Source organism: Artemia sp. Qi Xiang Cuo, chromosome 14, assembly GCF_049724085.1.
Source record: "Artemia sp. Qi Xiang Cuo chromosome 14, ASM4972408v1, whole genome shotgun sequence".
Classification (NCBI taxonomy): domain Eukaryota; kingdom Metazoa; phylum Arthropoda; class Branchiopoda; order Anostraca; family Artemiidae; genus Artemia; species Artemia sp. Qi Xiang Cuo.
In genome coordinates, this window is record NC_142807.1 from 9,171,319 (window position 1) to 9,188,086 (window position 16,768).

Sequence of the window (16,768 nt, forward strand, 5' to 3'; positions counted from 1 at the left end):
AAGATCTTGTAGAGGGCTAAAAATCTAGGGGTGCATCCCCCCCAATTAAAGCCACTGGGATCAATTGTTCTCAAAATACCGATAATGTAGACATGATAAAAACTATAGGATAAACCGAGGAAAATATATATTTAATCGATATCACATTCATTTTGCCAGCGTCCATTGTATCGTCCTCTGCATCTTGACCGCCATGCTTTCCATGCGTTAAATCCCATCGTGCTATGAATAAGCATTGCACATTTTATGTCATTTGAAATATCTGAATCCGTTAGCACTAAAAATATAATAATAGATATAACAGCTACCACTTAAGTAATAGGGCTACTATATACACTCGTGGTAAATGTAAAAATTCAATAATTATGCCTACCAAATCTTATTTTAGTTTAGTTTTAGTTTATTTACCACAAATTCCAACCATTTCTTAGTACAAATCACTGCCCTAGGAAAAAAAACACTGGAATCGTGCTGGCGCGCAACAATTAATATTCTAACCTTTACTTAACACATAATGAAATATGAGCAAAAATATCCGAGATTAACAGATAAACTAAATAAATGTGCAGAATAACAATAAACAATTTTGGTAATACTAAATTTGATTCTTATGTATATGGGCCAGGCCTCTTTGTATCTATATTCTATAGGGGCGGATCCAGGGGGCGGGGGAATGCCCCAAGATTTCCTAGTGCTCTCATTTATTTTTTTTATTTTTTACTTTTTTTTATATAAACTTGACAATTGGGTTAATTATTGGTGCCCTTGTCACATTCCCCCCCTCCTCCAAGATTTTGATATAGATTTGCCTTTGATATTTTGGACAGCAGCTTTCTGATTTTGGTACCCAATAGTTTTAAAGTTATCTAATACCGTATATGCCAATTACTAATTTCGAGGCTCAGGAAATCAATAAAGTAATGTCTAAGATGACTTCATAATACCTCACATACAAAGAGTACTGACTACTTAATAAAAATTAATTAAATTAACTTTTTCACTCAAAATAAGTTTTTCAAAGTAAAGAACTCCATTTAACAAAAAATGAGCAAAAATAAAATCAAATAATCTACCAAGTGTGAAACTACCACAAATCAGCATCCATAAATAAATGAAACCCAAAACGAACATAAATTACAATAATTAACCGAGTCAAACTCAAATCGAGCAGGAATTAACATAAGTTGTGGGCAATACCCCTATGCCTTCCCAAGGCCAGAACAAAATTTGCACTTCACTGAAAAAATAGAAATGTTTTTATTCTTATAACTTTAATAAATCAAATAATGTTAACATTTTGATTACTAAATTTCAGTATATGTATATTACAATGACACTGACAATGCACATTCATTTGTATTTTTTCAGTAGTGCAAATTTTGTTCTGGCCTTGGGAAGGCATAGGGGTTTTGCGCCCAACTTATGTTAATTTCTGCTAGTTTTGAGTTTGACTCGGTTAATGTAAAATGTCAAGCCTTCCAATCACTTTCGACTATTAAAAAGGGCACTAGGCCTTTCGATTTCCAATCAATTGAGCCCTTTTGGAAACGACAACGCTTTCTATAAACACCTTATATGCCTCCAGGGCATAAATTACAACCTTTACCTTAAGGTCTGTTAAGGTGGTTGTCATCCTCTAAGACCGAATATCCAGAACTTTCAACTACGTTAAACAAAACGGCTATCTCAAAATTTCGATTGGATGTGTTTGGGGAAATGGTGGGCGTAACAGAGGCGGTAGTCGCTCTCCAATCACTTTCAACTATTAAAAATGGCCCTAGCCATTTCAATGTCCAATTAAATGAGCCCTTTTGAAGTTTCTACGACAAAACTTTCAATAAAAAGCGTATATGCCCCCAGGGCATAACTTACAACCCTTTCTCCGAGGGCTGTGGGGGAGTGTCCTCCTCAAAAACATATTTTCTATCTGGAAATCAACTACGCTGAACAGAATGGCTATCTCACAATTTTGATTGTATGTGTTTGGGGGAATGATGGGCGTAGAGGGGGGGGAGGGGGGCTAGTTGCCTTCCAATCACTTGAATATTAAACAGGGCACTAGTCCTTTGAATTTCAAATCGAATGAGCCTTTTTTGAAGTTTCTATGACAACACCTTCAATAAAAACCTTATATGCCCCCAGGGCATAACTTACAACCCTTGCCCTGGAGGCTGTGGGGGAGTTTCCTCCTCAAAAACATAATTTTTATCTGGAAATCAACTACACTGAAACAAATGGCTATCTCAAATTTTGATTGGATGTGTTTCGGGAAATGGAGGGCGTGGAAGGGGTGTTAGTTGCCTTCCGATCACTTTCGACTAATAAAAAGGGCACAAGCCATTCCAATTTCCAATTGAATGTGCCCTTTTGTAAGTTTCTACGACAACTTTTTCGATACGAAGTGCCCTACTCTAAAGGAAAAAATAATAAATAGTACATTGTGCCAACATCGTTCGTATATGCCCTCAGGGCATAACTTAAAACCCTTGCCCCGAGGGTTGTGGGGGAGTATCCTCCTCCAAAACATATTTTATATCCGGAAATCAACTACGCTGAACAGAATGGCTATCTCAAAATTTTGATTGGATGTGTTTGCGGGAATGATGGGCGTGAGGGGGGGGCTAGTTGCCCTCCATTCACTTTCGACTACTAAAAAGAAGGCACTAGCCCTTTGAATTTCCAATCGAATGGGCCTTTTTTGAAGTTTCTATGACAACGCCTTCTATAAAAACCTTATATACCCCCAGGGCATAACTTACAACCCTTGCCCTGATGGGTGTGGGGGGGTGTCCTCCTCAAAAACATAATTTCTCAATGGAAATCAACTACGCTGAACAAAATGGCTATCTAAAAATTTTGATTGGATTTGTTACGGGAAATGATGGGCGGGGGGGGGGGGGGCTAGTTGCCCTCCAATCACTTTTGACTATTAAAAAAGGCACTAGCCACTCCAATTTCCAATTGAATGAGCCCTTTTCGAATTTTCTACGAAAAATTCTTTGATATGAAGTTTCCTGCTCTAAAGAAAAAAAATAAAAAATAAATAAGTTATTTTGCCAGCATTGTTTGCATGCGCCCTCAAATCCTACCTTGACGACCTTGCCCCAAGGGTTGTGGGGGATTGTCCTCCACAAAAACATAATTTACCTCTGGAAATCATTTTCACTGAAGGAAATTGCCATCTCAAAATTTTTATTGGATGTGTTTGGGGGAATGATGGGCGTGGGGGGGTCTAGTTGCCCTCCAATCAGTTTTGACTATTAGAAAGGGCACTAGCTACTCCAATTTCCAATCGAATGAGCCCTTTTTGAAGTTTCTACGACAACTCCTTCGATACGAAGTCCCTGGGTATCGAGAAAAAAAAACACATTTTGCCCACAGCGTTCTTTACTTAGGCAACGCTCGCGCGTTGATATCATGTGAAGAAACTATCAAACAGTTCGCGGTAACAAACTGTAAGTAAGGAGCGACCCTGCTCAATGGTAACCCAAACTCTAAAATATGGAATTTTGATACAAATAGATAGGCTACATCAAAAGAATCAGATTTTAATGGTAATTTCAAATATATATGTTTCATCAAGTTTAGTCCTACCCATCAAAAGTTACGCGAGAAAATTTGGATTTTTATAGATATGAATTTCTACATTCATAGATTTTTAATACGTATATTAGGGGGTTCGCCCCCTAGTCAATACCTTGGTCTGTAAGCTAAAGTTCGAATTTTGTTCCAATTCTTTAAAAATTGCCCCTTAATCACAGAGGCCGTTAATTAGAATAAATAGCTCTTATGAAAGTACTAAAAAATCATTGGGTTGACCAGGGGGTTAACCCAATCATATACGTAATATTTTCTGTTCGTTTTAAGTTTTGATGTTACTCCTTAGTTTCAGTTGAAAAATTTGTCTTTTTTTATTTAATTTCTGATTTTTTTTCTTTAATAATGCTGGGAAATCTGGCGCCCCCTTCATAGCGATGTCCCTTCACCCATAAAAACTTCCTTCATGGAAAGATCCTCCCATATAACCCCATACCCCCCCCCCTCCCGCCTACAACGTAGGTATACTTCCCAATAACCAATACTATATGTTAACATTGGGTAAAGTTCATAACTTTCAGCCCACCCCCTGGGGACTTCGGGGGATTAAGTCATCCTGAAAGATATAGTTATCATATTTTCGACCTTGCTGAACAAAATGGCCATCGCAAAATTTTGATCGGATGACTTCTGGAAAAAATGAGCGTGGAAGGGGGCCTAGTTCCCCTCCATTTTTTTTGGTCACTTAAAAAGAGCACTAGAACTTTTAATTTCAGTTCCAATGAGCCCTCCCACGATATTATAGGACCACTGGGTCGATACGATCACCCCTGGGGAAATAAAAACAAACAAAAAAAAACAAAAAAAAAACAAATAAACACAGATCCGTGATCTTTCTTCTGGCAAAAAAATGGAAAATTCCACATTTTTGTAGATAGGTGCTTGAAACCTCTACAGTAGGGTTCCCTGATACGCTGAATATGATGGTGTGATTTTCATTAAGGTTCTATTGCTTTTAGGGGGTCTTTTCCCCTTTTCTCTAAAATCAGCCAAATTTTCTCGCGTAACTTTTGATGGGTAGGACTAAACTTGATGAAACTTATATATTTGAAATTACCATTAAAATCTGATTCTTTTGATGTAGCCTATCTATTGGTATCAAAATTCCGTCTTTTAGAGTTTCGGTTACCATTGAGCAGGGTCGCTCCTTACTTACAGTTTGTTACCACGAACTGTTTGATAGTTTCTTCACATGATATCAGCGCGCTAGCGTTGCCTAAGTAAAGAACGCTGTGGGCAAAATGGGCAAACTTCGTTGGCAAAATGGGCAAAATGGGCAAAATGGGCAAAGTACTTTCATTTAGTACTTCTGTGGGCAAAATGGGCAAACTTCGACATTGCTATGAAGGGGGCGCCGGATTTCCCAGCATTATTAAAGAAAAAAAAATAAGAAATTAAATAAAAAAAGACTAATTTTTCAACTGAAAGTAAGGAGTAACATCAAAACTTAAAACGAACAGAAAATATTACCTATATGATTGGGTTAACCCCTTGGTCAATAACTCGCTCTTTAAGCCAAAGATTTTTTAGTACTTTCGTAAGAGCTATTTATTCTAATTAACGACCTTTGTGATTAAGGGGTAATTTTTAAAGAATTGGAACAAAATTCGAACTTTAGCTTAAAGAGCAGGGTATTGACTAGGGGGCGAACCCCCTAATATACGCATTAAAAATCTATGAATGTAGAAATTCGTTGCGCTAGCTAATTCGTAAGTTACGTATACTTATAAATAATAAAAACTTTCGTAAATACAATTAAACAAGTTTCGAGAAAGCCATTTAACCAAATAAAAGTAAAATTAATATGCAAATTGTGTTTTAATTATTCATGTACGGTGAGCCAAAATCAAAACCTGCATTAATTCAAAAACCTTCAAAAATTAAATAAAAAAAGTTTTTTTAACTGAAAGTAAGGAACGACGTTAAAACTTAAAACGAACAGAAATTATTCCGTATATGAAAGGGGCTGTCCCGTCCTCAACGCCTCGCTCTTTACGCTAAAGTTTGAATTTCTCACAACTCTATTTTTTTAAATAATAAAAAACTTTAGCGTAAAGAGCGAGGCGTTGAGGAGGGGAAGCTCTTTCATATACGGAAATAATTTCTGTTCGTTTTAAGTTTTAACGTCGTTCCTTACTTTCAGTTAAAAAAAACCTGTTTTTTTGTTTAATATAATAAAGACTGGGAATAACTGCTGGGAAAGGAAAAAAAGGTCGTCCCCAAATGGAATGGGAGGAGATTGCAAGAAAAGATTTAAGGGAAGTTGGCGCTTCCTGGGAGGTGCAAAGAGGGGGGTGTTTGAATATATTAGGGTAGAGGAAGGGTGTGCCTAACTCTGTTGGCGTATGGCGGCTTAGTGCTAAAGTGAATGGTTTTCAATAGCAGTAGTAGTAGTAAATATTTGATAATAATGAAAGAATTAATTTTTAACATAAAATATCAATGACTGCTCTAACTGAGGAAAAAAGACGGGGGAAGGTAAATAATTTTAAAGGTTCTTTCCCTTGAAAACAAATTTGAAAAATTATCAATATTAAAGAATTGTTTAATTGGTACAGGCTTCAAGGAGTACACAGAGCTCCTTATATACAGGAGATACTCTGGAGAGTATCTCCATGTATCTCCTTATATACTTATATGTAATAAGGTATCTCCTGTATCTCCTTATACAGGTATCTCCATGTATCTCCATGTAATAAGGTATCTCCATGTATCTCCTTATATGTATCTCCAGTATCTCCTTATATACAGGAGATACTCTGGAGAGTATCTCCATACAGGAGATATCCCCATGATATGAGATACTCTCATATCATGTATCTTTATTATTGGACTATCTAAAATACCGGACTTTGAAATCTGTTATTCCGTCTTAGATGCCTTTGCCTTTGTGCTCCGGAATGAGCCAGCTGATACCTTATTTTTCGACCCCAGGGAGCACCGGCGCAGGAGCTCCGAAAAAAAAATTCACCCCTCTCAACTTTTTATGAGTTGAGGCCATTGTTATGAAGATACTGAAAAATAGGATTACAAAAATCTAAATTAAACGTTATAACTAAAAAAATGTACGGGGGTGACAAGAAAGGCTATGGATAATGTACGTCAGTACAACAATGGAGAACTATGTACTGTATTAATTAATCATACCTCTATGAAGGGAACAAACTGAGTTCTTGAGTATTATCGTTTACGCTTTTCTTTTGTTGAACACTATTTATCTTGTTTTCTTTAGTTCCTTTTACTTTTATCGCTGTTGCTTCAAGAAAGCGAACCTCATATCGGTTTGGAGCTCACTATATGATTTGTTATAACCTAACAAATGTCAATTTTAAAACAGGTCGCTTGCCTTCTTGAAAATTTTGTATCTCTTTATTTGTCCTGAAGGGGCTAAATGTTCTTTGTTGCATTGATTCTTGAGCTCTAATACATCAAGTTGCTATAATTGATTAGTAATTAATTAGTCAATTGTCAATTAATCAATTAGTTTTGTAGAACTAAGAGACCTACCACATTTTGAACGACACAAACAGATGTAATTATGTTACAATTCCAGCCAGACCAGTGGTGGATCCAGAGGGGATGCGCGCCCCCCTAATGTAGTCTAAAATAGTGTAATTTACTTAATTAACGCAGCTTTGCGTTAATTGAACTTGCTCCTAACGCAAGTTTATCGGATCATCCTATTTTGCGGCCCCCTAAACAAATCCTGGATCCGCCCCTGAGCCAGACGCTCATGAAGTAGGCTTTTTGTGACTTCATTCAAGTTTTATTATTTAGTTATATAGTTTTAACGAGGTGATAATGATAATTTTCTTACGTGGGCAACTGACGGAGCATCTGTTTTCCTTTGAATTTCTTGGGGAAGAGCACCATATCTTGTCGTTTATCTAAAATGAATAGTGAGTTTTAATTGCTTCAATTTTGTTTTTCTTCTAATTAATATAGTTTTGTTCTTAAACTTCCTTTTGCTTACAACTGAAACGGACTTTCTCATCTTTAATTCCGTATTTTTTTCCAAATATGTATTGTTTTTTATTTTTTAAATAAATATTAATAATTGATTTATTCTGAATTCCAGCTATAAATTGACAATACATTGATAATGTCAGCACTTTAACTACTTCTTTTTGACGACAGGTTTTTGTCAACATTGGGTTGATTAATCATTCAAGTGAATTGAATTTTTAATCATTCTTTACTCCAGCGATTGGTGGATAATGTCCACACTTCAACCACTTCTTTGCGACAAAATACCGAATTTGTCAACAATCAGTTGAATTAATCAGTTGATTAATCATTCAAAGGAAATAAGTTTTTGATACCAACTTTATTCCAGCTATTGATTGTCGATACATTGATAATATCAGCACTTCAACCATTTCTTTTTGACAATTTGTCAACAGTCAGTTGATTAATCACTCAAAATAAATGAATTATTTATAAATATTTATTTATTTTTAAATATTTTTAAACATTTTTAAATATTTATTTAAAAATGTATTGTCTTATTGTTTTTTAAAATGGTCTCGTTTCGTTATTTGTTTCTAGAAATTAATGATAGTTGTCACTGATAATCAGAGCTTATTTTCAAAAAGTTTTGTAACTAAAAACCTTTCATTCTTTTTACTGGCTTAATAATCCTCACGAATAGTGTAATCCTCTCATCCTCGACAGAATAAAACTGCAGCAGCTTAGATGGCTAGGCTAGGGCACAAGCAACGTATGGATAGCACTCGTCTCTGGAAGATAGCCTTTGAAGGCCGGGTACACGGATCTTGATCTAGAGGGTGCCCCCGAAAGAGATGGAAGGACAACTTCTCTTCACTTAGCCTGTCACACCTTTCCCGCCTCGCAGAACAGGAAGTGCAAACAGGAATTACATCAAAAGAATGGTGAAAGAGGAGGCCCCAAAACGACCTCCAAGGACGATGGGACTTGAGTCAAGTAAGTCAATAAATCTCTCAAAATAAAGGTAGAATTATTTGTCTATTCAGAAGTTATACTCCTCACATTTTCCCCAAGATTTTCACTCCCAAGCGCATAATAATTTTCAGGACAGAATTTTTTTGTCTTAGATCTCAAAAGCGTTTTCCCCATTTATCCTCTTTGATCTTCACCGAATAGCACCCCTACAAATTTGACAAGCGTCATTTCTCATTTCCGTTGTTTCTATTATCTCAGTGGCCAGGGTTTTATGGTCTGACCGGGTGGTTTTAAGGGGATGCCATACCCCAGAGAGTCACCCTATATCGTCAAATATATATTTTTTTATTTTATTGGGCAAAACAATTTTGAATTGAGTGGGTGGTCTTGCTTTAATTTGTAGAACTTGGATAAGAGGTCCGAATAAACGACAGACAGTTAAATATCGACACCTACCATCCCGGAAATCTTAGAAAAACCAAATAAATTTCCCCGTTTAGTGCCAAAGATGTACATATTTAATTTTGATGAAACTTATATTACCAGAAAGTATAAATTTTACGTTTTTGATTAAATGGAGCAGAACTTTCTTTTTGAAGTTCAGGGAAGGGCAGTTCCTAAAACTCTTCCAGGGTGCTTGCTTAGAAAACGCTAAAATTCTATTCTAACAAATTAACATTTGAGTAGTTAGGCCACTTTGAGAGGCCTGTGGTGTTACCCGCTTTGCTTGACAAACTTATCGACAGAAAGAAAATAAAGTTCCACTGTATTTTCAGCCAGATTTCATACTCAAATCACAAATTCTTGACAGCTTCTGATGATAGATAGTACCCTGGGAGAATTCGCTGATGAACCTTTGTCTCTGCCGACACCGAGGCTCCCAAAATAATCTATAAGATGTCACAACGCGTTAAACATGTGATGGTATTAATCAATAGGAAGCAGTACTTACTCGATTTTAAAAAGTCAAACTTATTTTTTCTTTAGAAATAAGAAATAGTGATTGGCTTGCGAAAATTCGTCAGAAAAATAAGACAATGTAATTAAAACACGCTTTTAACGCGGGAACATAAGATATTAAGATCTCTTTTCCCCTCTGTTGTAGTTTTTTCATTGGAATGTATGCCCCACTATGTTTAACACTTTTTGTTCTTTGTCGTTGTCCTCAACTTGCACATCTAAACAGTTGCAATCTAAACAATCTGAACTTGCTTTGAAAATGGGAAAATTTTACCAACTTTCACATGCTTTCAGCGTGTTTTTCAGACTTAATAAAATTCAAAACTAATTACAGATTTGTCATTCTGCATATATATTAAATTGACTGTCAGCTATCAAAAGATATCAAAACAGTCATCTCAAACCTAAGAAACAAAATAGTCCCCCCCCCCCACATCGTGACAGAAATAAAATTTACTATGTTTCTCTTCGCTTAGTAAGATTCAGACTTAAAATCAGCTTGAAATCCATGTTTTCCCAGATTTTTAGTCCAATCATATTTATGGGCTAGGCACACATAGGCTGATTTCGAGAACCGATTTCAGCATCAGTGGACAAACGATACCGGTAAGAAAAATTTATCGAAAGAAAAATTTATTGCACAAAATTTTCAAAATAAAAAATGATGGATACAAATAGTCAACTCGTGTTTATTAATAGTTGCTTGATTGATCTCAGCTTAGTTATCAGTTTAGTTCTCATCTCAGTAGTGGGGCTTTTCTCCACAGATACCTCTGGCTGACTATTTATTTGTATCCCTGTTTTTTTTTTGTGATGATCATGATTGAAAATCATCGCTGATTTTGTAAATCGGCGCCGAAAACTAGAATATTTTTCAAGCTCAAATCGACGCCGATTTCTTTTAAAATCAGTGCTGATTTGGAAATCAGTTCCATAAATCAGCTACGTGTGCCCAGCCCTTTACTTTTAAAAGTTCTACCATGCTCTTTTTATCAAACAGTTCGTAATAACGAACTGTAAGTAAGAAGTAACTCGGCTCAACAGTAACTGAAACTCTAAAATAGGGAATTGTGATAACAGATAGAACATCAAAGGGATTGGGTTTTTATGCTGGTTCCAAATACTTAAAATTCATTAAGTTTAATGTTACCCAATAAAAGCTAAGAGCTTGATATAATTTGCCTGATTTTTGAAAAAGGGGTGAATCACCCTGCCATGTAATTTAGTGAAAATCACATCAACAGACTCAGTATATCAGTGAACCATTTTGTAGAGGTTACAAGCTCTCGTCTAAAATGTGAAAAATTGGTGTTTTTTTGCCAAAACAAAGATCCTAGTTGCGTCTTTATTCGTTTTTCTTTTCAGGGGCGACTATAACGAATCAATAACCCTAAAGGATCTAGAGAAGGCTCAATGGAGCCAAAATTAAAAAATCTAGTGCTCTTATTAAGTGACCAAAAAGATTAGAGGGCACCTATCTCCCTCCCACGCCTCTTTTTCCCCAAAGACATCTGATTGAAATATTGAGACAGCCATTTGGCTCAGCGTAGTTGAAAGGTTCATTAATTATGTCTCTGAGAATGACCCCCCAAATGTCCTAGTGAAAAGGCTGTAAGACATGCAAGTTGCCCATTGTTTACATATTGAATTTGTACTTGGGAAATATTTGGACACATTTTTTGGGAGGAAATTTTTGTGGATGGGGGATTTTCCAGGGGAGCGTTTTCTTTGGGGAAGAAGTTTCTGGGGAAAATTTTCCAGGGAGATCTACACGGGGGGGGGGGGTCCGTGTATGTTTTGAAATAATGTCAGGAATTAAATACTAAATCACTTTTCCTCAGCTTAAAGTAAGGAGTAGCATTAAAACTTAAAACGAACAGAAATTACGCTAAAGTTTGACTTTTTGTTCCAATACTTTACGCTAAAGTTTGACTTTTTGTTTCAATTCTTTAAGAACGGCTTCGGAAACAAAGGGCCGTTGAATGTGAAATATTTTTAATGAACTTTAGGACTTTTATGTAAAGAGCGAGGGATCAGGAAGTGGCTGCCCTCCTAATATACGGAATAATTTCTGTTCGATGCAAATTTTAATTTTACTCCTTATTTTCAGTTCAAAAATTTGTCTTTATTAAAACTTGATTTATGAAGGCAGAAAAAAGACTAATAAGTTACCCCGAAAATTCCGTAGTTAAAACTGCCATTTGGCATTGCAGCCTTGTTGTGAGTCAAGAAATTGCTTTCCTGTTTGGCCAAACATATCCCTGCAAGGAAAGATGCTTCAATAATTGTGACAGATATTCAAATATTCTTTTCTCGTACCCTTGATATCGGGACAACTCGTCATGGTAGGTTGTTGGAGGTAGAGGATAAAGAAAACTTTTAAAGCTTTGTTGACGCTGCTAAAATGATCAGTTTGCCGTGATCCGAAAAGCTGGTTCTGGTGGTTTTTAGAAGTATTTCAACCTAACGTACCAAACGAAAAAATATAATAAAGAAAAATCTATCGCTTCACAGGGCTCCATAGTTGGTGTTTTGCAGAAGTGAGCCGACAACAATGGTTACAAACGGAATGATCTTGCTGGGATTGATTCCTTAAATTTGCAATTGCTATAACATGAAGCTTTTTTTTTAAGTTTTAATATTACTTCAACATAATACTTTACTTAAAAGTAATCCAAACTAATTTTGTAAATTCTATAATATATCAAGTTCAGTTGTATTTTTTCATTCTTCTTTTTATTTTGGGTTTTTCCACCTTGTTGGCTTCCAGCCTGTAAAACTCCTTCACTTCATTACGCTTAGTGTTATTGGTCTTCTTATACTTACTTCTAGAGTAATTCAGGAATTCCCCCCTGGGTTGTGGGGCAAACACTACCAGGAGTTTTGCTTTTACAAGGATTTAAGCATGACTATACTAATCTTTTCTCTTTGGACGAATACACTTTTGTTTTCTAGGGGGACATCGACAACCTCGCCCCTCCCTGGCACAGGTCATGGTATAGTGTCAAGGAATTAAAAGGGATAAATCCAAAATCTATGACAGCAAATGGGATAACTTTTCACTACCCCATAAATAATCTCTCGATTCTGGAAAATATCACCGTATCAAATTTATTTTAGTATTTTAGTTTATACCCCCAGCCCCTTTGACTGGAATATAAAAACATTGAGACTAATGGGGAAATATGTAAATGCAGTGGCTTCACATACCATAAAACCCATTTCCTCCCTTCTCATGTAGCCGGATTTAAAAACAAGGAATTGTTTTGCACCCCAATAGGGTTTGTCTGAGCTAAAGGTGGAATTTTTTTTACTCCTTTTGGTGCACTCCTGCTTCAGCCTGGTCATGGCACTGTATCGCTGTAAGTGTAGTATTGCACCTTAATTTTTTATAGATGGCGTTGCTGTAACAAATTTCTTAGGTTTTGGCTGCTTATTTCTTGGAGCCTTGGCGAAATTAGCTATCTTAGCCTTGTGCCGGTCTTAACATGTTATATACACCCTTCATGAATTTTTCAGTAAGTTATATATTATAATGTATATCTCGGTACTTGTATGATATACCCCTACCGCTCAAGTTGTTCATGTATTGACGCACTGTAAACAGGTTTCTTTCGCTAGTCTTTTCATTCACAGGTTTCTTTCGATAAATCTTTTCATTAGAAGGTGAGGGGTGACTTGAAAATCTTACGGATTGACGACCGAATCACAAAATCTAATCATTTTTTTCCGAAGTTGAGTTTCAACAGTTATTTTACCGAAAATTCCTTTTTTTCCCGAAGCCGAATTTTAATAATATCTTTTTCTGAATTTTTTGTGGAATCAAAACTGAGAAGGGAAAAGACTTCACTTTTTTCCATATGATGACTGGTACCCCCTCCCCTTAGTTCTGAGATTGTAAACAGATTAAATCAACGTTCCTTCAAATCAATCCTTTAAATCAACGTTCAGCAAGAAAAGAACTGATTAATCTTGATTAAGACTTAAAAGATGTTGGTGGTAGTTCCGACGACAATCAATACTTTACCTCCTTTAATTCCTTAAAAAAAAATTAACTCATAAATCCCGTCATTGAGAATGTTTCGCCCACTTGTACCTCCAATCCTTGAGTATGCTTATTCTGTTTAGAATCTTGCCATCTCCAAGGATTTGTCGGACAGATTACAGGCAGTTTAAAAAAGATGTGCAAGAATTGTCTTCAATGAGGGTAGAGTACCTTATATTTCCTTCTTCAGAGGGCTACCACGGTCAAACACGAGGAACAGAGAGCCAAAAACTTTCCTTATCCTCTACCAGTAGTGCCATCCCTAATCTCCAGACAAATTCACTCTTCCCTAGTCACTTTTTCTCCACAGACCTCGCCCCCCCCCCTCATTCTATTTAAAATCCCATTAAAATCTCTATTAAAATCCCATTTTATATCTCACAGAGAGATATAAAAGATCACTTCCCCCTATATAACTGATGTGTTAAATAAAAGTGAACTTACACCCCCCCCCCCCTTCTTCCTTCCTTTTAAAACAGATTGTGTAAAGTTTATTTCAGTAATTTTGGACATTGTATTAGCATGGTCTATTTTTTTTTTTGCTATATTTCTTAAAACTTATGTCTCCTATATTATGATATATTAACAAACAATGAAATACATAAACCCTCCTAATGTTTTCCATCTTCCTTGTCACTCATGCCATTTCCCTCGTTTGCTCCCTTTTTGCGTTTTTATGAACTAGCTTAATTTCTTTAAAATTTTTCTAGTCTCTAATTGCTTTATACCTGTCCCTTTATACCCGTTTGCTTTATCATAGTCACATCTATCTATAATGAAAGCCAAAGATCATGAATGACATGGCAATATTCTTGATTAAAGAGTTCGCTCCAAGAGTAATTAGCGTCTCTACTAATGCTAAGTCTTCTTAACTTTTGTTAAATTCCTCTCTCAGATAGAAAAACCGCTGTTCTAATTTACCTTCTTTTCTAGTTTCAAAAAGTAGGCTTCAAACGTTGACTCTAACGAGGTCGATGCCGAAGGCCTCGACCGAGTCTGTAGATTTTGAATTGAAGTTATCAAGAATTTTGCAGTAGGTTGCATAGTTTGCATCAAGACATGGCTACTTGTAGACAGAGAAAAGCATAGACAGATAGTCCAAGTAATTGAGAGGTAAATGTTTAAATGGCAGGGGCACTGGTAAATGGCGGGAGTATGCATGGATTGAAGTTATCAAGTATTTTGCAGTAGGTTGCATAGGTTGCATCAAGACATGGCTAATTGTAGATAGAGAAAAGCCTGGACAGATAGTCCAAGTAATTGAGAGTTGAATGTTTAAATGGCAGGGGCACGGGTAAATGGCGGGAGTATGCATGGATTGAAGTTATCAAGTATTTTGCAGTAGGTTGCATAGGCGGCATCAAGACATGGCTAATTGTAGACAGAGAAAAGCCAAGACAGATAGTCCAAGTAATTGAGAGGCAAATGTTTTAAATGGCTGGGGCACGGGTAAATGGCGCGAGTATGCATGGATTAAAGTTATCAAGTATTTTGCAGTAGGTTGCATAGTTTGCATCAAGACATGGCCAATTGTAGACAGAGAAAAGACAAGACAGGTAGTCAAAGTAATTGAGAGGTAAATGTTTAAATGGCAGGGGCACGGGTAAATGGCGGGAGTATGCATGAATTGAAGTTATCAAGTATTTTGCAGTAGGTTGCATAGTTTGCATCAAGACATGGCTAATTGTAGACAGAGAAAAGCCAAGACAGATAGTCCAAGTAATTGAGAGGCCAATGTTTAAATGGCTGGGGCACGGGTAAATGGCGGGAGTATGCATGACTCTTATTGGAAACATATTTGTTTGTTAGTTTTTTGGAAAGGCGTGCCTGGTCAGGCAACAAATTTATGCTTGAAAGTTGAACAATGTTCAACTCGAGAAATTACGAACGGCGAACATAATTGGCGCTGTAGTCGTGCGTAATTTTGATTTTATCGACAAGTGTGACTACAATGTGGCACGGGCATTAACCATTTGGACATGTTGACTTAAATTTTTGTCTTTTGTTTCGTCGTCAACCTATAGCATTTGTTTCTTTTTTTGCCGCGTTTTAGTCGAGTTTTAACTCGACTTTACTATACGCATTCGGCCCGTCTGGGGTTGTGATAGTCAATTTTGGGAGCAAATCTTATCTTTTCTGAAAATTCTATTCATGCAAAAAGTGAAAAATATACTGGTCGTTGAAAGCGATTTTGTTTAGATGATAAAGATCCTCCATAGCTATTAAATGGCGCACATGGCGTCAAATTAATGTCAGTTGCCGGGTCTTTCTTTAGAGGGACAGGCAGCAAACCTGTCGCCAAGCCACGCGCCAGGCGGTAGTGAGAATCGAACCCCATGCCCCGCATTGCAAAGCAGATTATCAATCCACAGTGCTACCGCTAAGGTAAGACCCCTTGTTGACTAAGTTCATATTTCAAGAGGGAGAGTCTGGGAGGCTGTCGCATCTCTAATCTGCCATTATTAATCTTAGATTTTTGTACGCCACCATTTCCCCGTCTCTTCTTGGCATAGAAGGTTGGATGACTTATCTGAAATATTACGGCTGATTTTTGTTTCAGAAACGTATTCTGTTTCTGTTGAAGCGTCTTTTCGTTTTTCATTTTCTTATTTCCTTTTATTTTTGCTCCGTCTGTGTTTCTTGTCTAAACTTGACGGGCTTACAATATATTCATACATTCATTCCTTCATTCATTCATTGCAAACTTAACAGTTCTGACACATATGAAAAATCTTTAAAAAAAACTGTTATCACATTGATCTGAGGTTTTTCATTGATAATTGTCTTTGATTAAGGGTAATATACCATAAAATGGTAACTGTAGGGGGAGGGAGGTGGAGAGACTCTCCCCTCTAATCGTACTTTTCTTCTCTGGACAAAAGTTGTTTTGTATAAGCAGAAGATAATGTTTAAGTTTCATAGCTTAAATTAAATATCCAAGGCCCACCACAAGCCATGGACCTCAAACTTCACTTTAATCAAATTGAATAAACAACTCACAGTCTCCAATTTGCCTTCTTGGCACATTTTCCTTCAGTAATATTTTTGCCAGGTCACATTTGTCAAGTCTTATTGAAATTGCAGAAGTTAATAATGTCACTAAAATTAGTAGTTTCATATTCTAGTTGCTGCAAATAGCTCCGAAGCTGAATCACAAATAATCAAGATTCTTCAGTTTTAGTTATCTTAGAAAATATAAATGCCAACCAAAAATTTCCGAGGAGTTTGTATTTCCCTTGCGGA

General features: G+C 36.4%; 2 protein-coding genes across 2 annotated transcripts in view; both read right to left on the minus strand.

Annotated features, from left to right (window-relative positions):
• LOC148944093 (uncharacterized) overlaps positions 1 to 16,768 on the minus strand; it is a 394,466-nt gene that overhangs the window by 205,471 nt on the left and 172,227 nt on the right. The window lies entirely within an intron of this gene.
• Positions 111 to 16,671, minus strand: LOC148944096 (lysozyme c-1-like). Its single transcript, XM_089099820.1, has 4 exons — positions 16,526 to 16,671; positions 11,653 to 11,741; positions 7,415 to 7,484; positions 111 to 277 (listed from the first exon to the last, which is right to left on the minus strand). Exons 1-4 carry the CDS (start codon positions 16,641 to 16,643, stop codon positions 132 to 134), a joined length of 423 nt encoding a protein of 140 aa, XP_088955946.1. The 5' UTR covers positions 16,644 to 16,671; the 3' UTR covers positions 111 to 131.